This window comes from Notamacropus eugenii, chromosome 3 (assembly GCF_028372415.1).
Source record: "Notamacropus eugenii isolate mMacEug1 chromosome 3, mMacEug1.pri_v2, whole genome shotgun sequence".
NCBI classification, from domain to species: Eukaryota; Metazoa; Chordata; class Mammalia; order Diprotodontia; family Macropodidae; genus Notamacropus; species Notamacropus eugenii.
In genome coordinates, this window is record NC_092874.1 from 471,781,070 (window position 1) to 471,804,721 (window position 23,652).

The 23,652-nt window shown below is 41.8% G+C and overlaps 1 protein-coding gene across 4 annotated transcripts in view; it reads right to left on the reverse strand.

The window, feature by feature from the left end:
• The window catches only part of ITPRID1 (ITPR interacting domain containing 1), a 210,309-nt gene that overhangs the window by 87,167 nt on the left and 99,490 nt on the right, over window positions 1-23,652 (reverse strand). For all 4 annotated transcript variants that reach the window (XR_011964816.1, XM_072598894.1, XM_072598893.1 and 1 more), the window contains exons 2-4: window positions 9,900-10,096; window positions 8,481-8,529; window positions 7,161-7,204 (exon numbers count right to left, since the gene is read on the reverse strand). Coding sequence is in view for 3 of the 4 variants with exons in the window: in XM_072598894.1 (XP_072454995.1) it covers window positions 7,161-7,204; window positions 8,481-8,529; window positions 9,900-10,096 (290 nt within the window). In the remaining variant the exon portion in view is untranslated. The remainder of the gene's footprint in view (window positions 1-7,160; window positions 7,205-8,480; window positions 8,530-9,899; window positions 10,097-23,652) is intronic.

The window sequence follows — 23,652 nt, forward strand, 5'->3', positions numbered from 1 at the left end:
GACTCTTAAAAGAAAGTGACTAGAGATGCTATCTTGGGGGCCTTCCAGCTCAGGATGTGGGACCTGCCTTGACATGGTCACCTTCAGCTCCAAATCTTTGACCTTGTGACATAGCATGATATCTTGTCACACGCAACTACCAAGCTATGGTGTCTAAAGACTCCATCCTGGGCTGGATGGCTCACTGGCTATTTGATCTAGTGTGACATTTCTAATGATTTGTTGATAATTATCCAGTGAAAAACACATCATGGGCCAATAGTGAAACTGTAGGCTTGATCATTTTGGGTTTAGGAGTCAGTCAAAGGGACTACTGGGGTCAGACCTGGGAGAGGCAGCAGAAAATCACAGATAGGGTGCTGGATTTGGAGTCAAGAAGACTTAGGTTGAAATCCCACCTCAGACACTTGCTAACTGGGTGACTCTGGGCAAGTCACTTAACTTCTCTGTCTCTTGGCTTCCTCATCCATAAAATGAGGGGGTTGGACATGGCCTTTGAGGCCCCTTCAGACTCTACATCTATTATCCTCTGAAGTCTGATCTCCTGACCCTTGGTTCACATCTAATTTTTTAAGTTTTTAGAACTATGCTGAGTGTGTAAAAGACTTGTGATTTGGCTTGAACACATGAGCCAGAGGTCAGAACAGAAGACAATTAAGAATTAATAAATCCATAAACTAGAAAGAAAAGATGTAAGTGGTTTTCAAGGTCACTGGTTTTTTTTTCTTCTTGTACCCCTATTTTTGTTGGGAGGCAATGAGGCACAGCTCTAGAGGCCTGGACTTGGGGTGGAGAAGCCCCAGATTCTAATTTGCCTTAGTCATTTTTTGTGTGCTCCTGGGTAAGTCACTTATGTTCTCCCTCTCTTAATTACCTTCTACATTCTACATGGTACCTACTTTCCAGGCTAGCCCTGCGGATGAAGTAAGAGAATCTACATCAAATGCTTTGGGAACCTCAAAGCAGTACATACGCAAGAGCTGTTACTATTATTGGCAGCAGCAACACAGGCTTCTGCTCCTGCTAAATTGAACACACATTCTGGACATTTCCTAAGAGAAAAACATCATCCTCTAAGATTCTACCAGAATTCAACTTGTTATTGTAGCAATCAATTAATCCCCTAGCAAAATGCCTGACACAAAGTAGGCGAGAATGCTTCTTGATTGATTGGTTCATAGAATTTTCCATTTCAGCCAAACAGGCCTAACTGTTGCCTCCTGTGTGCAGCTGCCCCGTGTCTCACTTCCATTCTACTGCCCAGACTGTCCCAGAGGTCTGACTCTTCCAACCCCTTGGGAGCCAGCCCCTATAAGAATGCTTTCGTGAGATCTCCATCTGATAATCGTCTGCCTCCTCAAGTGATGATGTATTTATCTATATCTCGAACTTGTACTCCCCAGCAAAACGGAAGCTCCGTTAGAGCAGAGTCCATTGTCAATTGTGTCTGTTTCCTAAGTTTTTTACACAACAAACGATTAATAAATACTTACTGAATGAATGGCTGAATCCTGTCCTCTTTTCACCATTTCCATAGTTCAAACTGTAACAAGCTCAGTGTTTATGTCCTGTGTGACCTTGGCTAGTAACAGCCCCCTTGAATCTTAATTTCCTCATCTGTAAAATGGGAGAGCTGGATGAGATGGTCTCTAAATTCTCATCCAGGTCTATGCTTTTCATCCTATGGTCTTATTGGACATTCTCTCCTCCCTGGGCTTCAGAGACCACACTCTCCTTTTTTTCTTCTTCCCTTCGATCCTTCCTTCTCTTTTGCTTTGTTCTCATCCTTTTTCTGTTAGCTTTGTTAACGTTAGCTTTCATCAAAATAAAAAATCTACCTTGGTCTTTCTTTTTTTGCTCTCCCTTTCCTCCTCTTCCCTCAGACCAACATGACCTCAAGCTCATTCCTCTTAATTCTGCTCCTTCTCCTAACTTTCCTCTTTCTCTCTGTGATCCCATCAGATCACAGATTTTAAGATGGAAGAAACTTTATCAATTCCCAAGAAATTGCTTAAGCAGCTTGCCAGGCTAGTGTCAAAGGTAGGGATGAAATGCAATCTTCTTGACCTCAAGGTCAGCACTGTCTCCATGAGAACACATCCCTTCATCACATGCACGGTTTTAAATTAATGCAAGACAGAGTGGACAGAGCTCTCCCAGAAAACAGGAGGACCTACATTTAGGTATCACCTCTGACAAATGTTGACTGTGTGTCTCTGGTCAAGCCACTTAACCTCTCCTTGCTTTGGGCAAGTCTCTAAGATTATAAGTTCAAATGATATATCAAATTGCATTGGTAGCAGTTTCCTCACCTGGGGGATTCCAACCATTGAAATCACAGATAAATACCTTTTTCTACTATAAATCAGTAACTGAGTAGGCAATTTACATTCCTACTAGACCATGGGCTGCATCAGGGCAGGGACCATGGAAGGGTCAACCATTTGTTGTGTATGTGTATGTGGGAATGCCTTTTGCCTATGGGTAAAACTAAATGGCTATTCCAATTCTTAAATTCATTGATTCTATGTCACCATCTGCCCCTTGCTCCCAAATGCCTAGCAAGCACTTTATACCTTGTGTCACTTGGCATACATTTTATTATTCTGCTCATGTCACACACACACACACACACACACACACACACACACACACACACACACCAAACTTCCCCCTAGCAATGGTCATATGAGTAGGTTGCCTAACTAGGGATTTAGAGCAACATGATAATTCATGGGTTTGACTTGACCCATTGCCATTTCTGGGCAAAAATGCCAACTCCAAATCCCCCTTCACCCACTTTCATCTCCTGTCATCCTTCCTACTGTTATGCTGCCTTCTACCATCTGAAACGGCAGACAGTGAACTTCACCCTGCAAGATGTATTCTTGGAGAAGATGTCGTTAGAGATACAGAAGGCCTCATTAGCACCTTCATTGGCTTAGAAAACATTTTTAATTTCGGTTTCCATAAGCATTTCTGACTGATTCATGGAAGACATTTGGTTCTTTGGAATATATTCCAACAGAGGAGTCAGATTACATTTTTACAAGCCTTGACAAGAATAGTACTTCAACAGCTTCCAGGGCATTTAACTACTGCATAGCCAGGTTCCTTAGATGAGCATAGTCAGTCTTCACTTGTACTGTGTAGTCATTGAATCAGGTGGGCACATCGTCGAGTGATTCTAATTTAGAGCTGGTGCCATCCTGATCCCACAAACTCTGGAGCCTAATATGCTCCCTGTCACCCAGGTTTTAAACCCTCAAGTCGTCTTTGACTCATTCCTCATCTTTATTTAATATGCAGGGGATGCCAATGAAAATCAGTGGAAGGAACTCAGGATATTTTGCCTAGAGAAGAGAAAACTGAAGGGAGAAGGGAGAGGGCCTGAGTGTTTGGAGGGCTAACATATGGACTAAGGATTAGATTTTTATTTGTTTTTTGTTTCCAGACAGGACTAGAAATAATAGATGATAGTTGAAGAGGGTTAGGCTTGGGCCCGATGTCATGAAAAACTTCCTAACCATTAGAACTATCCCAAAGTGCATGGGGTCTCTTTGGGAGATGCTGGGTTCACCCCTGTATGAAGTCTGCAAGACGATCCTGGACTGCTACTCTAAGGCTATGTTGGAGTGGGGCAGTGGGGCGGGGTCAAACAAAGTAGCTGAAAAGGTTCTTTCCAACCAGAAAATTGTGCAGTTCCATGACAGTTGTTTACTCAAGTCCTGAGAATTCTTTCTTTCAATGAACTTTCATATTCATCTGTTCTCCATTCTTATGGCAACCGCCCTTGCCCAGACTTTTATCTCCTTCTATCTGGTTACTCCAATAGCCATGCAACGAGCTTCCTCTCCCTCATCTTTCTCTACCCCAGACAACCTTGGGCCCAATTTTCACTTTACTTTTTTTGATCCAAAATTTGAATCCTGCCAATTCTCTGCTCAAAAGCTGACCCTATCTTTCTGCCATAGAGATAACCTGGTGCCATGCAAAGTATATTGGTCAGATACATAAAGCTTAGGCTTTGAGTCCCAACCCCAACACTTTCTAGCTACATGACCATAGGCAAAGAACTGAACTTTTCTAGTATCAATTTTCCCATATATTAAATGTAGATGATAATATTTGGGTTCCTTCCTCACAGAGTCTCTGCAAACTTGCAAATGCCATACATATGGTAGCTATTAGGACTAGTGTTGTTTCCTCCTCTGTAAAATGAGGGGTACCCTCAAAATGAAGGTCCTTGCACTTCTATCTCACAGTGTTGTGAGGGGGAAAGATGTTCACATACTATCTGACTTTAGATTCAGTTCCATCTACCTTGTGGCCAGACCCTGAGGCCCAAGGGACCTCTCTCCACTTTTTGCCACTAAAATCTCCTATGAGAGTCGTCTCTCCCATTTTAATGTGAGCTCCTTGAGAGCAGGGATATCTATTTGTATCCTCAACATTTAGCACAGTGCTTTGTGCTAATTTTTGTGTCATTCATTCATGAATGTGTCATTTTGTGTCGTTCAGTTATGTCCAACTCTTCATGACCCTGTGGTCTATACCATGCTAATACTGTCTATGGGGTTTTCTCGGCAAAGGTATTAGAGTGGTTTTCCGTTTCCTTCTCCAGTGGAATGAGATAAATAGAGGTTGTGACTGCCCCAACACACAGACACAGCTAGTAAGTATCTGAAGCCAGATTTGAACTCAAGTCTTCCTGAGTCCAATCCCACAGCTTTATCCATTGAGCCAACTAGTTATCCCCTAAATACTTAATAAATACTATATAACTCATTCATTTGTTACTTAATTCATTGATTTACTTATTCAAGATGGAGATGCCTCATCCTAGCCCTTGTATCCAATTACTTGCAATGTCTTGCCAACTCTCCATGGACTATTTCTACTCACAAGGGTACTATTCTAATTCTAAGTCACTCTAATGTAGTGGGATGAAATGCTAGACCACTGCTTCTGGGATATCACATTGGCAGTTGTGTGGAGGATGGAATGGAGAAGGCCATGTCTTTATTGCCCCTCACCTGAACTACTGTAATAGCCTCCCAATGGATCATCCTACATTCAATCTATTCCTGGTACTTGAGTGGTAAAGCCAACATGCTGTGGCAAGGCAAGAGTCTTTGCTGCTTCCACTACCCCTGAGTGCTTACTATTCCTCAGCTAAAGTTTTCTCATTTGTGAAATGAGAATAATGATACCTCCAAAAAAAGAACCAGCTTCATGGAGTTATTGTAAGGATTAATGATGGTAGAGCTGGGAGAGTGCTCTGGAATGTTAAAGGAGCCATCTATGTAAGGATAAAAGAGGCATTATATTATCAGTTTACAAAAAAAGACAAATGACACTGCATGTTCTACAATTCCAAGTCAGACTGAAACTGTCAGGACATAAACGAAAGTTTTGGTTTTTTTTTCCTAATACCTGCCTGTGTCCTACCTATTCAGTTGGGTGGATAAAATGTCCTTCCTGCCATGGGGAAAGAAATATGACTCATCTAACTTGCAGAGAATCATAGAATATCTGAATCTGAACTGGAGGCTTTGGTGGCCATTTAGTGTAAGTATACTGTTGTCAGCCATTTCAATTCTGCCTGACTTTTTGGGACCCCGTTTGGAGTTTTCTTAGCAAAGACACTGGTGTAGTTTATAATTTCCTTCTACAGCTCATTTTACAGATGAGGAAACTTAGGCAAAAGGGGTTAAGTGACTTGCCCAGGGTCACATGCCTTCCTTACTTCAGGTCCAGCACCCTGGACCATCTAGTCTAGATAGATATACATGAAAAAACCTACTCTGAAAAGAGATTTCTTAAAGGTATTAATTTTCCCAGTATCATCAGCACTTAAACACGAGTGACATTGGATCATATCGCCTTAGATTTAAAACTGGAAGGGACTTCAAGGCCACTGAGTCCCTCTTTCTTCTTTTAGAGATGAGGAAACTGAGGCCTGAGAAAGGAAGTGACCTGCCCAAGGTTACACAGCTAAGAAGTAGCTGAAGCTGTGTTCCTGACTCCAAGCACAGGCATACTCTACACTCTGTGCCAACTATCTAGAAGAGGAGAAAAAAATATTGTTTTGAAGTTCTTGTCTTTTTTGACTAGTCATCGGATCTAGAGATTGAGAATATCTTGGAAATAATTTGGTTCTTCCCACCAATTTAAAGATAAGGAGACTGAGGTCCAGAATGGTGAAATAAATTGGCCACAGTCCTAAAGTGAGCAGTTGCCAGAACTGTACTCCCTCCTTTGACTCTACTTCAGTATGACTTCTGGAACCATGATAAGTAATTATTATGCCTGAAGTAAGTCAAGGTAGCAGCAGAAATGACAGAACAACAGGTTCACTGAGGGTGTGACCTCTGGAGGAGGAGGAGGAAGTAGACTTAAAGCAATTGAAGTTTATAAACTTTTGAAGGCAAAGAAATGCCCCTTGGATGAGGTCATCACTGCCCTAGCATAGGAGCAGAGAAAACAAGGGAGAAGTACCCCAAGATGATGTTCTTAGCACTCTCTAAGTTGTCTACCCTGGAGCCAAGCCCCACTGTCTCACTTTCGTTACACTTTTGGTTCATTTCACTATGTAAGATTCCAGATAAAGAGCTGGAAAGCATATTATAGGTTGTTTAGTACCCCTCTCATGTAACAAATAAGGTAATAAAACCAAGAGAGGTTAGACAGATGGGTAGCTCAGTGGCCAGAGTGCTGCATCTTCAGTCAGAAAGATCTGAGTTCAAATCCAGCTGCAGAAATTTACTAAATGAGTGATCCAAGTAAGGCACTTGACCTCTGTTTCTTCAACTTTCAAAATAAGAATGACACCTACCTCCTCCAGTTGTTGTGAGGATCAAATGAGATCATACTTGTAGAGCACTTAACAAACCTTAAAAGCACTCTTTAAATGCTAGATTATCATGAATATTATATGGCAAGCTACTTGCCTAAAGTCATGCATGTAATTCAGAAACAGTGTGGTAATATTCGAACTCAGTCCCCTGAGTCCAAATCCGGCATAATTTCTAGTATACTAAATTGCCTTCAAGTAGACAATTGTTAAATTCTTATGTAGCTCCAGTTTTCAATGAGAAAGGTATTAAGACAACGCCCTCCCCTCTCTGACCCACCCAACAAGGTTTCTCTTGGCTTACCTGTTGGGTTGATGGCCTGCTCCAAGTTTCCATCCGCAGTGATGCTATCAGCAAATAGAACAATTGGAAGTCAAAGGATGAATCAAAATAAATGACCCTCCGTTTATTGTTAACTAAACTGACAATATGATGACAAGTCCACATGTGGACTTCAAATGGTGTCAGCAGAGACAAAATGCATTATTTCTATTTTGAACCACATTTAATTTACTACTTCAGCTCTGAAGTTCAGCAATCATAGTGGGGTCATTTATAAATCACTGAAAAACCCTTCCCCCTACTCTGACTTCGCAGTGAGAATTAAGAAACAGCTAGGATCTGGCAGGATGGTGCAGCGGTTTAGAGGCAGAGGAAACAGCACCGTGAGCACCAACTCACTTGTAATTTAGTCTCTTCAAGAGTGACCTGAGGCGCCCAGGCAATTCTCTGAGAGATTCAATAGCTTCCTAGGATCACAGAGTCCATATGGAGGACCCAGGCCTTCCTGACTTCAGGACCAATCCTCTGTCTACTGTACCCCACTATGTTTCACATTCTGTGATCAAGGACTTCATAGTAGGGAACCCAATAAGCCACTGGTTCTTAGCCTGGGCTCCGTGACTCTTTAAAAATATACATGTATATATAATATGTATATACCCACACAGAGAGAAAGAACAAGACAGAGAGACAGAGAGAAAGAGAGAGAAAGAGAGAGAGAGAGAGAGAGAGAGAGAGAGAGAGAGGGAGGGAGGGAGGGAGGGAGGGAGGGAGGGAGGGAGGGAGGGAGGGAGACGGAGAGGGAGAGGGAGAGAGAGGGAGGGAGAGAGAGATCACATACTGTGATGAAGGACTTTATAGTGGGGAACCTAATAAGTCACTGGTTCTTAACCTGGGCTCCATGACTCTTTAAATATATGTGTGTATGTATATGTGTATATATATATATGTATGTATGTATGTGTGTATGTATATATACACATGTAGAGAGAGAACTTTTTCAGTTGGTTTCTTGTATTTCTATGTATTTTATTTATTTAACAATTTATTTCAAGAAGGGGTCCCTAGTTTTACCAGATTGACAGAGGGATCCAAGACACCCAGAAAACAATTAAGAACCCCTATAATTGGCAGAATGGTATTATTAAAGGTATTTAAATGAGGCAAGTCTCTCTAAGGACAATTCAGGTTTAAACCTAAAACGATGTCTCCACTAGCCCCCTTCCCAATTCATACCAATGTGGAAAGTAGGGATTTGGAGTGGGTGGGACTGAATATCTTTAACTCTCAGTCATGGAAGACCCCAATGTATCTAAAGCAAGGACAGAAAGAAATACTTACAAGAAACCCGAGTCCAACCACTGCTGTATACTTTCTTGTCTAGAATTCTCTAGAAAGGGGAAAGAAATGAACAAAACAGTTAGCCCCCAGTTCCAGCAAGAGCAAAACTGAGAATTTCCCCCATCCTTGAGCCCTTTGGCAACAGCTGTATTTTTATTCTCTTTCCAACATATTTCATCTTATTTTTCTATAAACATATTAAATATTTCCCCCCAATACCCAAACCCTCACGTTTGCTGGAGCCAACCTTTCCTGGGAACGGAATGCAAACTGGCAAAGGAAGGCATGTGTCTTGCAGAGGAAAAAAAGTTCCTAAATAAATAAATAAACAAAGCAGGGCATGGATCCTGGAATCAAGGAGGAAGTTCAAATTCATTTCAGATTACCTGGCACCGGCACAAAGACAGAAAAGCATAAGGGCCTTTGGTCGTTTGCCTTTGCAATATAAATTATGGCCCTTGCCTTCCCCACCCTGAGCTTATGCCCACATCATGAGGACATTTACTTAAGGCACCTTGCCAGCCGTGTTTATTTGCAAACCACTCTCTGCCAGGCCCTCAGCCCCATTTGCATTTACTCCAGGGACAAAGGATGATCGGTTTAGCTGCCTGGTAATTCCAAAACCTGCAGTGACACCCCAGATGTCGTCAGGTCTCTCCTTCAGAAGGAAGCTCGCCATAGCTCCAGCTAATGAACAGGTGGCCCAGAGGATAGGGTTGGGAAAGGAGGATCTCTCCCGTTCAATATTTGTCTCTGCTCTGGTTGCCTACCAACTGCTGAATTGGTTTGCTAAGGCTCCCTCCTGCCAAATGCTACTTGCTTTCACTCCTTATGAGGGGTGTTGAAAGACTGTCAGACTGGAGAGGATCCTGCCTGTCTCCCAAGGAGGTATTGGGAGTGGGCTGATTTAAGCAGAAACCCCCAAATGTCTATTCCTTGTAAAGAAAAGAAAATGTACTGTATTATTTCTATCAACAACTTTTCTGTGTCTTCTATGTGCCCACGATTGCATTAAAAACTCCATCACCTCCTTCTACTTGTGTGATCTTGTGCAGGGCAGTTAAGCGCCTCAGACTTTGGTCTCCTCATCTATAAAGTAAAAGGCATGACTAAATTGCCACCAGTGTCCTTTCCAGTTTTAAGCCCATGATTCCAGGTTCCTAGAAATTTGGAAGAGGCATTCAGAGCCCCGCTCAGTGAGTGCTGTGCTCATTGGCCCTCTCTCAGCACCTGGTGCCTTAAACGCCCATCTCTTTTACAGTGTAGGCATAGTTCCAGGAAGGTGGATTCCTTCTGGAGCAACAGAGGAAAATCCTCCCCCCAAAAAAACTTACTGCCAATCTTAGCAAAGGAGCCTGGGAAAATCTGGCACCATCTCATCTACACCCTACTTCTAGCTATCTCAGGGTCAGGGCTCACCTGTTTCTGGGATGGGAGAATCCTGGCTTTCCTCCCTGGGATGTGGGGGCTGGTGTTCATCAAGGGGAAGCCAAGCCTTCTTAGTGGAGAGCAGGATCTCTCTCTTCTTCTTTTCCAGGCTGTGGGACATCCTGAAGCCACTGGATTCTTCTGCCATCTCAGGGGAGTAGAAGGGCCAAGTCACAATAATCGGAACACTGAAGAAAATAAAGCAAGCCAACTTTGAGGACTGGCTGGGGCTGTGGGGAGCACACAGAGTCCTTGCCCACAAAGAAACAAATCCAACTTTGCCAGCTTACCCTGGCCACCTGGCAGCCAGGCTCTCTGATACAAGACAGTAATCCAGCCTTAAGCTAACAACAAGGCAGGAGCTGGACAGCAGGCCTGGGAGCCTCCATGGCCAAGCTGGGTCTGCTTCAGAGTTTGTGTCAGGGGAGAGGCCTGGTGGTCACATTAAAGAGGACAGCTTGGCCATGATCTATGTATTTTTGAAACTGGTAGTTGAATGGGGTCAGTGACAGAGTGATGAGGACCTGCAGGGATTGTGAGATTCGTGGTGGAGGGGAAGCCTGCTTCACTTTCATCGCAGGTCTGCAAAGTTCTTTTTCCCAATAACCCTGTGAAGGAGGTGGCAAAAGTACTTATAGCCCCAATTTTATAGCTGTAGAAACTGAGGCTCCCAGAGATGTAGTGAATTGCCCATGGATATACAATGGGTGTCAGAGACAGGATTTTAGCCCAGGTATCCTGACTTCGTATCCTTTGTTCATATCCTGACTGAACCTGGCTTCTCCCTCCCCTGTTCTATGGCATGTGATGCTTTCTAGCTTACAAAGCACAAAGTTAGAAACATCTCACGGGGGATGTCTTACCTCATTGGTGAGGTGGGAAAGACACAGTGTTAATGTCAAGTCCCAGGTAAAGAAACTGAGCAGGCCCTACAGATAAACAAATTCCCTGGCCAAGGTTACATTACAGCGAGTGTTAACCCTAACCCTAATCCTAAATATTAGGGAGCACTTACATAGTATTTTAACTTTTTCAAAGCTCTTTCCATACAGTATCTCATTTGCTCATCACAACATCCCTAGGAGGTAGATGTTATTAAAAGTGAGGCCACCAGTCACATACCTACTTAGTGTTTGAGATAAGATCTGAACTCAGTCCTTCCTGATTCCGAATCTAATGCTCTTATCTACTGTACCCCCCAGCCATCTAGGGTGCCTGGACTGAAATCCTGAGAGGTAGCCAAGTGTATTGGAGAGGGTGCTGGGCTCAGAGGCAAAAAAATCTGAGTTCAAATCAAGCAACAAGCATTTCTTAAGTGTGCTCTGTTTGCTGGGCTAGGCACCGGCAGGAAAAAGACAAGGGGACCAATACCTGACCTCGAGGATCTTCCATCCTAATAGGGAGATGATATGACTACATGACTGCATACCCAGAAAAGATACAAATGAATACCAGGAATCTGGGTAGGGGCACTAGCAGTTGGCAGGACCACAGAACGCTTTTCCTGAAGAAGATGGCACCAGCTGAGTCTTAAAGGAAATCCAAGAGGAATTCCAAGAGGCAAAGGCAAGGAGACAATCCCACCTCCAACATTAGCTGTGTGACCTGGGAAAATCATGTAACATCTCTCACCCTCAGTTTCCTCCTCTGTCAAATGGAGATAATCATAGTACTAACCTCATAGAGTCATTATGGAGAACAGGAGAGAGCAGGAATATAAAGCATTCTACAAAACTTTAAAACTTTATACAAATGTGAGCTGATGTTGTTAACTCCTCCAACCCTGCGCCACCAGCATACCTCTTCTGCCCCTACATTACAGTGGTCAAATCACTTCATACTCAATTTTACAGATTCTTCCCCAATGGCAAAAGCAAGGATTTTGAATGAAAAGATTTGCACATCTGTATTTAGGTGATTTTATGGTAATCAAAATGTTTTTATTAAGTGATCTATGCAATGGACCCAAGCTTGGTTCTTGGGAGTCTAATTCATGTGTGAATCAGTTACCTGCACTCTGCTCTGAGGCCACAGATCACTGCATTAGCTAGGCTGTGACAGAAAGAGCCCTGAGTTTGCAGTCACATCGTCTGGATGCCATTTCTGATCCTTGTACTTACTTCCCTGTGTGAATTTAGTTGGCCTTGAATGATCTGAATGGGCCCTTCCAGCTATTTGATCCTTACATTTGTAGAAGGAGGTCTTCAACTCATCTCATAGAATATTTGTGGGGGGAGGAGGAGCCAAGATGGCGGAGTAGAAAGACACACATATGCTAGTTCCGAAACCCACAGCCCATAAAATACCTGTAAAGAAGAACTCCCAACAAATTCTGGAGCAGCGGAAGCCACAGAAAAACAGAGTGGAGGAGATTTCTGTTCCAGAGAGCCCTGAAAAACCAACACCAAAGATGCACCCTGCACCAGACCCGGAGCAGAGCCCAGCCCTGTCTTGGCCATGTGGCACAGAGAGGAGCATATCCGAGCAGGCTTCAGGGACAGAATCTCCAGCAGCCGTGCAGGTCCCTCCACCCCCAGGTGCTAAAGGTCAGTGAGAGAATCTTTTTGGCTCGCCAAGAGGGGAGAAGGGTGTCTCCATAACTCAGGCCCCCTTGGGAGGCAGCAGCAGAAGCGACAGCAGACAAGGGCTCCCAAAGCAGGCAGGAGCTTGGATCCATTGTAGAAGGTCTCTGCATAAACCCCCTGAGGGAACTGAGCCTCATGTGGTGGCCCTACCCCCACCCAAGCACCTGAACTTAATCTCACACTGAATAGCAGCCCTGCCCCCACCCAAAGCCCTGAGGCTGGGAAGCAGCATTTGAATCTCAGACCCCAAGCACTGGCTGGGCGGATCTGGAGGCAAAGTGGGTGTGGAGAGGACACTCAGAAGTCAAGTCACTGGCTGGGAAAATGCCCAGAAAAGGGGAAAAAAATAAGACCATAGAAGGTTACTTTCTTGGTGAACAGATATTTCCTCCCATCCTTTCAGATGAGGAAGAACAATGCTTACCATCAGGCAAAGACATAAACGTCAAGGCTTCTGTATCCCAAACATCCAAAATAAATATTCAATGGGCTCAGGCCATGGAAGAGCTCAAAAAGGATTTTGAAAACCAAGTGAGACAGGTGGAGGAAAAACTGGGAAGTGAAATGAGAGAGATTCAAGAAAAGCATGAAAAGCAGGTCAACACCTTGCTAAAGGAGAGCCAAAAAAATGCTGAAGAAAATAACACCTTGAAAAATAGGCTAACTCAATTGGCAAAAGAGGTTTGAAAAGCCAATGAGGAGAAGAATGCTTTCAAAAGCAGAATTAGCCAAATGGAAAAGGAGGTTCAAAAGCTCACTGAGGAAAGTAGTTCTTTCAAAATTAGAATGGAACAGATGGAGGCTAATGACTTTATGAGAAACCAAGAAATCACAAAACAAAACCAAAAGAATGAAAAAATGGAAGATAATGTGAAATATCTCACTGGAGAAACAACTGACCTGGAAAATAGGTCCAGGAGAGACAATTTAAAAATGATGGGACTACCTGAAAGCCACAATCAAAAAAAGAGCCTAGACATCATCTTTCATGAAATTATCAAGGAAAACTGCCCTGATATTCTAGAACTAGAGGGCAAAATAAGTGTTCAAGGAATCCACCCATCACCTCCTGAAAGAGATACAAAAAGAGAAACTCCTAGGAACATTGTGGCCAAATTCCAGAGTTCCCTGGTCAAGGAGAAAATATTGCAAGCAGCTAGAAAGAAATAATTCAAGTGTTGTGGAAATACAATCAGGATAACACAAGATCTAGCAGCTTCTACATTAAGGGATCGAAGGGCATGGAATATGATCTTCCAGAAGTCAAAGGAACTAGGACTAAAACCAAGAATCACCTACCCAGAAAAACTGAATATAATACTTCAGGGGAAAAACTGGTCTTTCAATGAAATTGAGGACTTTCAAGCATTCTTGATGAAAAGACCAGAGCTGAAAAGAAAATTTGACTTTCAAACACAAGAATGAAGAACAGCATGAAAAGGTAAACAGCAAAGAGAAGTCATAAAGGACTTACTAAAGTTGAACTGTTTACATTCCTACATGGAAAGATAATATTTGTAACTCTTGAAACTTTTCAGTATCTGGGTAGTTGGTGGGATTACACACACACACACACACACACACACACACACACACACACATGCACACACATGCACATACAGAGACAAAGAGCACAGAGTGAATTGAGTAGGAGGGGATCATATCTTTAAAAAATGAAATTAAGCGGTGAGAGAGAAATATATTGGGAGGAGAAAGGGAGAGATGGAATGGGGCATAATATCTCTCATAAAAGAGGCAAGCAAAAGACTTTTTAGTGGAGGGAAAAAGAGGGGAGGTGAGAGAAAAACATGAAGTTTACTCTCATCACATTCGACTGAAGGAAGGAATAAAATGCACACTCATTTTGGTATGAAAACCTATCTTACAATAGTGGAAAGTGGGGGTGAAGGAGATATGCAGAGTGGGGGGAACGATGGAAGAGAGGGCAATGGGAGGAGGGAGCAATTTGAAGTCAACACTCTTGGGAAGGGACAGGATCAAAAGAGAGAATAGAAGCAATGGGGGACAGGATAGGATGGAGGGAAATATAGTTAGTCTTACACAACAACGACTATTATGGAAGTCATTTGCAAAACTACACAGATATGGCCTATATTGAACTGCTTGCCTTCCCAAAGGGAATAGGTGGGGAGGGAGGGATGAAGAGAAGTTGGAACTCAAAGTTTTAGGAACAACTGTCAAGTACTGTTCTTGCTACTAGGGAACAAGAAATACAGGTAATGGGGTGTAGAAAGTTATTTGGCCCTACAGGACAAAAGAGAAGATAAGGACAAGGGAAGGGAGGGATGATAGAAGAGAGGGCAGATTGGTGATAGGGGCAATCAGAATGCTCGGTGTTTTGGGGTGGGGGAGGGGACAAATGGGGAGAAAATTTGGAACCCAAAATTTTGTGAAAATGAATGTTAAAAGTTAAATAAATAAATTTTTTTAAAAAAGAATATTTGTGGGGGAAATGGGAGGGTATAGAAATGAAACTACACTGGAAAGGAAGCAAATAAGTTGATCATGGATTTGAGTTGAAAGGAACCAAAGAAACTGAACCCCAGAAAGGTGAGGCACTGGTCCAAGGTCACACTAGAAGTGAGCTAACAAAGCTAATGGTTGGCTCCTCTTGAGCCCTGGGCTTGGGGGTGGCTGTGAACTAGTGAAAACCAGTGGAGAGCACAGTGAGAGGTAAGGGTGGTGGACACCAGCTGATGGTCTCTGTCCAGGGTCCTTATGTCTCTATCTTTGGGCAAGGGAGCTGCAACACAGCATAGAGGTCCATTGTTTCACTAAGACATGCTGAGCAAATGTCCCCCAAAATAGGACAGCAATATCCACAACATTACAACAAAATATATATGTTAGTAATTAATAATCCTAGTAGTATACATAAATGCCTGGAGCATAGTAGAGGCTTAAAAAAGGCATCTTGACTTGACCAGTAATTACTTGCATTAGTATAGCATACTACAGTTTTTAAATGACCCTAAAAGCTGATCCTCATAAGGATGAGCCAGTAGCATCCTTCTACATTTGGAGATGAAAGAGACTTCAAAGGTTGCACTATCATGTAAATAACTCATTGCATTTGTAGGAAGCCAGGATCTCTGTTCAAATCCTGGTTCTGAAATTTACTGCCTTGGTCAAGTTATTTCACTACCCTGGGCCAGTTACCCACCTGGAAATGAAGGGTGTTGGATTAACTGCCCTCTGTTGTCCCTTGGATCTCTGAATTTTAGTCCAAAGGCCTCATGGGATAGATTACAGATCTAGTAGTGCATAGGACCTTAGAGACCCTCTAGGTCAACTCTCTCATCTAAGAAAAGGAAACGAAGCCTGGAGAGATCCGTTTACAAAGCCTAAGGCTACAGAATGTATAAGTGTCAGAATCCAGGCTTCAACTCAGTTTCTCTGACTCCAAATCTAGAACACCCTAATTTCTGTGGTCCATTTTAGCTCTAAATTCAGGATCCTGCTAACACAAGTTTGTTGTAAAGAATCAAATGTATCATAAACTCAATTCCTCTGATGACAAACCCAGCATTTTTCCCACTTTTCCACCATGACTTCCAAGAAATATCATCCCCATTATATGAATGAGGAAACTGAGGAGCAGTGAATATGAGTTGTCCAAAACTGTGAAACCCAGATTTCTTTGCAATGTGCTCAACTTTAATGCTCTTTATTCTAACAAGAAATAAAGGGGAGCCTTTGTTTAAGTTATGGAGCAGGGAAAGGGCAGAAGGCAGGTACAGGGACAGTTCCCAGCAGCCCTCTCACCTTCCCTACTCTTAGCTCTGGGAAACAGGCTTCCTGCCCTGCCCCACCCTTCTCTTACCCACTTCTTTTCCTTTCTGCTCAGCAGTAACTCTATCCGGCCACACAATGGTCCTTGGCCCAATGCCAACATTTCATAGCCACTGAGAATGTGTTCTCTATTTGATCTGTTTTATTTGCCCATAAACCGGGAACCAGGCCTGCCAACCAAAGCTGGAAGCCTTGCTGAAGCAAAGGGCCTAGGACACACTGGAGAGAAAAGAAAGATCCTTTTGTTCTCTCTCTTTCAGTGGCCTTTGCTCCAGGGAGGAGGTCAACCTCCTGACGACCAGGTTTACTGTTTTTCTTTCCCTCAGTTTACCTGGCCTCCTCGTGGTCCAACAACATGAGACTGCTGTGATGAAAGGGCAAGGTGAAAATGAGTGAGAACCTTTTCCAGAGGATTATGGATTTCCAGCTGGAAGGAATCTCAAAGGCCTGATACTCTGACCTCCCCAAGGTCACACATCAGATCATAGACTTAGGGAAGGAAAGGATCTTAAAGATTACCAGTTATACCTTTTATAGTTAATCATAATTAATAATAATAACTCTACCAATAAGTATCAAAATATAGTACTTTAAAGCATACTGAGAGCGTTATAGACACCATCTCATTGAATCCTCACAACAATTCAGTAACGTTTTACAGGTTTCATTTCATCATTTTATAGGTGAGAAAACTGAGGTTCAGAAAGGCTAAGTGAGGTCAAGCTTCACACAGGTTGCAATAATAATAACATAGGAGCTGGAGCTTTGCATCATGTTCTCTCTTTTGATCCTCACAACTGTTAAGAGGGAGGTGCTATTATTGTCTTCATTTTACAGATGAGGAAACTGAGGCAAACAGCTGGGAAGTGATTTACCAGAGTTAGGAAGTAACTGAGAACAGATTTGAACCCAGGTCTTCCTGACCCCAAGGCCAGCATTTTCTTAGTGCTTTAATAGCACTATGCTTTTATCTATCCTAGGGATGGGGAGTTCTTCATTGGCATCAAGGGCTAAGTTGGAACCAGGTAGCTTCAGCCATTTCATGGTTTCCCTAATTCCTGCCTTCCTTCACATTCTTTCCTTGGATGAGAAGGCACTGATCCTTTCTTTGTGTCCGTCAAATTCCACTCATCCTTCCAAGCCAAAACAAAATCAGAATCTCCTTCAAGACCTTCTTCGAACCCTTTGCCAGTCCACCAAGATGCTGTTCCATTTCCTCTGAGATTACACTTCGGCTCTTCGGTACATATCTTGTAAGGATCAAGTTCTTATGTCTCCTCCATTGAAATGTGGACTTCTTGATAACAGCAACAGTTTCTGCCTTTCTTTGTACTCTCAGAACTTAGCAGAGTGCCTGACCCAGAGTCAGCACTTAATAAATGCTAATTGATTGACAGTTGGAGAAGGCCGCTGGGGCCATTTTGTCAACCTCTGTTTGAAAAAGAATCTGTTGGAGAACATGCTTGGCAAGTCATCTCTCAGCTTGTGATTGAAGATCTCCCATGATGGAGAGACTAACCACCTCCTGGTGCAGCCTGGTCACTTCTGATCAGAGCTGCTCCTCAGGCAGTTTCCATTGCCCAAATGCTCTTGTGCCATCAAGTCCAAATTTGCCTCACTGGCTGCTGGTGCTGTTCTCAGGGGTCAAGCAGAATGATTCAGGGGTGGGCACCCTGCAGCCTGGAGTCACATGTGACTTGAAGTCACAACTTCCCCACCCCTAGTCTAATCACTCAACTATCATCTCTTTTCTCTGGAACCTCCCTAAGCCACTCAATTTTCAAGGAGGAAATTGAGACCAGAGAGATTTAAAGTCACACAGCCCAAGGCTAAATAGTTAGTAAATGGCAGAATCTGGATTTGAACCCAGGTTTCCAACTCTAAATCCAAAGTTTCATGGCCTTTTGCAGCTCTAAATTCTAGATCCTGCTTATACAGGTTTGTTGTAAAGCATCACACATATTGTGTACTCAGCTCCTCTGATGGCACACCTGGCAACTTTCTCACTTTGCCATTATGATTTCCAAGGAATATTATCCCCATTTTATAAATGAAGAAACTGAGGAGAAGTGAAGTGATATGATTTGCCCATAAATCCACAGCTAGTAAACTGCGAAGCCTGACTTCTTTGCAATATATTCAGCTTTAAAGGTATTTATTCTAACAAGAGATAATAGGGGGATGGTAGTGGAAAGGTTATTGGGAAGTGGCCGGAACTTTTGTAAAAATCAGTACTATAAAAACTACATTTGAGAAAGATGGTTTAAATATGTAATAATGAATTAATTAATGTAAATGCCAGAGACCGCAACACTACATGGCTGTAATATACATGAGCAATAGGGTTTAGACAGTTTAAAGGCGAGATCTAATTAATTGGAATTATGGAAATAAGGGAAAAGCAATTATAAAACTTTACCCAGATAAGCATCCTTCGAGGACACAATTTTTGGAAGGGGGCTGAGGAAATCAAAGGCTGAAGGCAGAAGATGAGACAGCAAACCCATTTCTGCTCCCATTCCCCTTTCTCAAGGCCTCTACACCTTCTGTACAATTTGCTTTCTGAGTCCATGAAGCAAAAGCAAACCCTTGCAAAAATAAACTGTTCTGCCAACAGCCTGGTCAAAAGGAACAAGCCTTCTGTGTGGATTTGTTCTGTAGGTGGCTGCCTCTGACTGTGAAATCTGCAAAGTACCACCCAACCTGGCACTGAAAAGCCAGCTCTAGTCCTAAATGAAAAACAACACTGGCCTTTGAGTTCTCATACTGTGCTGGGGACAACTGCTTTACCAAGAGCTAGAGAAGACTATATGTAGACTCCTAGAATCTGAGGCCAAAATGGGGTTAGGTTCCCACCTGAACCCTAGCTCCCATCCATTTTGGCATCTTGCTTTCTAAGCAGCTAGGTAGTGTAGTAGATGGAGAGTTGGACTTAGGCTTAAAAAGATCTGAGTACAAATCCTACTTCAGATACTTTCTGCTTATGTGATCATGGGCAAGTCACTAAATAGCTTCAGCTTTCTTCTCATTTATAAAATGAGGATAATAATAGCACCTACCTTATACAGTCGCATTGAGGATCAAATGAGACAACATATGTGAAGTTCATTGCAAACCTTAATGCACTATATGAATGCCAGCTTGTATTAATATTGTCCCACATTAGTATTCTACTATGGTACATTTATTTTTTCACTGTTTCCTGTCTACCTTTCCTCTCTCTAAACCATGCTTATGTCTATTTCATCTTGAAAGAAAAACTTAGCTTGACACTGGAATTGGATTTTACTGAAATGTCCCACTCATTATCCCTACTACCCATTTTTCTCCTTCCAGCTTCATTTTCTCAAACTGTATTTGTAGCTTCAAAAAATCTACTAGATTTATCAGTTTAGCAGTCCTGGTTGGGAAATCCAAGGGGAAAAATCACAGTGAATTATTTTTTAACCCCGGTCAGTGTAGAGAGACAGAAAGGTCTGTGTACACCTGGAACCACATCCAGTCAGGAACAACTTTATGGAGGATTCTAGTGAAGGGAGAGGTAATGCACCAAGGCAAGAAGTCTCAGGTCTCAAATCCAGAAGAGAGGCATCTCAACATTTGTAAAGCATAGAAATAGGTGCTAACTGCCGGCTAACCACCAGTTCCAGGTCATATATTCAGGACTGAATGAGGAAGGGACTTAGGCTTAAGGGTGGCATTCTAGGGGGGAGTGTTTATGGGACCTAGACTATTTACCAAGTAAAGAGTAAGTTTAGAAAAAAACAGAAACTATGTGACTTTGATGACAAAAATAGAGTCAGATTTCCATACTCCCAGCCCACTCAGAAACTTATAGCAGAATAACAAGAAGAGAAATCCCAGACCAAAGGTGAACCTAAATTTCTCTCACCCTGAAACCAGCTGAGTTTTCCAGATAGTCGATAGTGGCTGAGACCAGAAGTCTACTGGAATAAGCAAACAGAAAAGAAATCATATAATTATAAGCTATTACAGGGACAGAGATACTTAAGACACAAACTCAATCTCCAAAAATCTGTAAGCAAAGTCTCAAAGAAAAATATGATTTGAACACAAGTTCAACTAGAATTCCTAGAAGAAATCAAGCATTTTCAATACTTTAAAATGTTATTATGAATGAAATGGGAATGCTAGAGGAAACTGGGAGTAGAAACAGGGGTTTTCAAAGAAAGAATTAAAAGCTTGGGACATGAAATACAAAACCTTTCCCAAGAAACAAATTCCCTGAAAATTAAGATGGAAAAATTGAAACTATTACCCTATGAGACAATAAGAAATCTTAATACAAATTCAAAAGACTGAAAAAAAGAGGAAATATATTAGAAATATTAGAAAAACAACTAACCTGGAAGATAGATTGAGGAGTGATCATTTGAGAATTATTGGATTACTATTTAAGAGTTATTTAATCATGAATTATTGAAAATCAAGAAACTTCCAAGATCTCTAGAACCAAACAGCATAATGGAAATAAAAACAATCCTCCAGTTACTTCCTGAAAGAAACCCCAAGAAGAAAATTCTCAGGAACATAATAGCCAAAATCTAGAGCTTCCAATTCAAATTTAAAAAAAAAAAAATACTGTATTCAACAAGTAGGAAAGAATTAAAATACCAAAGAGTCATACATACAATTATACACATTTTGGCAGCTATCCCTATAAAGGAGCAAACGTCTTGGAATATGATATTACAAAAAGCAAAAAATATAGGTTTACAATAAAAAAAACAACGTATCTAGCAAAACTGTGTATGATCCTGGTAGCATGTGCGGAGGAGGAGGGGGAGAGGAGATTGGCCTTTAACAGAGTTGCTAAACTCAAAGCTTGCAGACTACATGAAATTTGGCAGAGTGCCTCCAGATGTAATTGGGAAATAGTTAACAAAATAAATACACAATATAGATATTGTCAATATTTTTTTGTTTTCTATGTCAATATATAGTCTACAGGGATCAGTTTCTATTTGACTTTGATACTGTTGAAGAAAAGGATTTTCAGCCATTCCTCATGAAAATACTAGAGCCACACAGAAACTTTGAAGTACAAACACAGGAGCCAAGAGAAACATAAAAGGGTAGGCATGAATGAAATGAGCATTCATAAGAGACTAAACAACGTTGAAGTGTTTACATTTTAAAATAGGGAGATGATGCCAATGTCCTCTCAGAACCCTATCAGCATTAGGGGTCATAGAAAGAATTATTAGACATAGGGCCTGGGAGAGGTTCTATTGTGTTTTTATTGTCTTAAAAGAATGAAAAAAGGTAGGATCAATAGAAAGTAATATTTTCATTGAAAAAATAAAATTTGATTAAAAAAATAAATGAGGGAAATAGGAGAGTAATTTTTAGATTAGCATAGAACAGAAATGATTAACATGATTGACCATGAAGATTATGTGAGAAGATAGTTTTTTTAAAAAGCAATAATTAAAACAACAAAAGCTAATTAACCCCTAAGCAGGCACAAAGAGAGATATCTCCATGCACTTTGATCTTGGAGTCAGGGTGCTTTGTCCTCTGGGAGCCTGGTCAAAAACTAGAGCAAAGTGGAATTCATGAACCTTGAGGAAAAGTCTGGGAGACATAGAGGCCGAGGTAGGATTGACTGAAGTTTGGCATATACCTTTACCTTCTAGGGCACCAAGTGGGCAGTATGGAACTAGAACAAAAAAATTCTAAATTGAAGGGAAAAATAACCACCCATCAAAATTTTGGTTCCTTCAAACACTCATGATGAAAGCTTCACTTAAAAACACCTACCCTTTATTCAAGTCACTAAACCTATTTCTTCATCTGCAAAATAAAGGGAATATTCCCAAATGTGAGTCATTCTCTCCTCCAACACTGCCACCACTCTAGTTCAGTCCCTCGTTACCTCATGCCTAGATTATTGCAATAGATTTTAGTGGATCTGCATGCCTCAAGTCTCTCCCCACTCTAACCCATCCTCCATGAAGCCACTAAAGTAATTCTTCTACACCCCAACTTACACCAACCAACCAACCAACCAACCAACTCAATATACTCCAGTGGTTTCCTGTTGCCTCCAAGATCAAATACAAAACTCTCTCTTTGACATTCACATCCCTTTATAACATTCTTCTCTGACCTTTCCAGCCTTCTTACACCTAACTCCCAAATATATACCCTTCAATTTGGTGACACTGGCCTGTGGCTGTTCTACAAACAAGACACTCTATCTCTGAGCTCAGGCATTTTCTCTCACTATTTCCCATGCTTGAAATTTTCTCCCTCCTTCACTCTACCTACTGCCTTTCTGGCTTCCCTTATATCTCAACTAAAATTCTACCTCTTACAGGAAATATTCCTCAACCTCTCTTAATTCCAGTGCCTTCCCTCTGTTTATTATTTCCTGTTTATCCTGTATATAACTTGCTTTGTATACATTTGTTTGTGGAATTTTCTCCCCCATTAGATTGTAAGCCCCTTGAAGGCAGTGACTGTCTTTTGCCTTTTTTTCTATCCCTAGCACTTAGCACTATGGCTGGCACATAGTAGGTACTTAATAAATTGATTGATTGATTTGAGGTCCCTCTAGTTTTAACTCTCTGATCCTGTAAGTCATAAAACGTAAAATGGTACCCAAGCTGAGATGCCCATTTAAGAAAAAAAAATAAAAGATCTTCAGTAGATTGTGCAATCCTATTGGATGGATTTTGTCTGAACCTCCATATCTTCTTGGATAGCTGTTGAGACCCATGGTCAGAGACTCCAGTTTGCAGGAATGAGATGGCATTTGCATAATTTTCTGGTATTCATTTCAGGAGAAATGATTTAAATTTCAGCTGCTGTTATCTTTCCTCATTCATCCTCTGACAAGGGATTTGCCATCCTCCTCTAACATCTTTCTTTCTGAATGATGGTTTCCATTGTCCATCTAGTCAACTTTAAAACTATAAAGCTGGATTGAAAATTGGGTCAAATGATTGTAGCCAAAGAATATTTATTGATATGTTAATGTCAGTCACCTTTTGAGAGCAGGGAGGCATAATAGAGTGGTCATTAAACACAGTTGTGGAGGAATCCAGTGCCCCAGAGTAGAGAGAATTAAGTCCTTGCCTCAGTATGGTCCTGTGTGTGATCAGTAGAACAGTTAGGCAACCAGCCTTTCCCCTCCTCCCACCTTCACAGTCATCATTCAAGGAAGCAGTCCTTGTAGAGATGAGGCCTGGTCACTGCTTCTACAAGTGCTACAGATCCTCCTCCCCCCACACCCTCCACTCCACTGCTAACTAGCCATACCTACAGAAGATCTGAAAATAAAGTTCTGACCACCAAAGTCCTTGGAACTATCAGGTGCA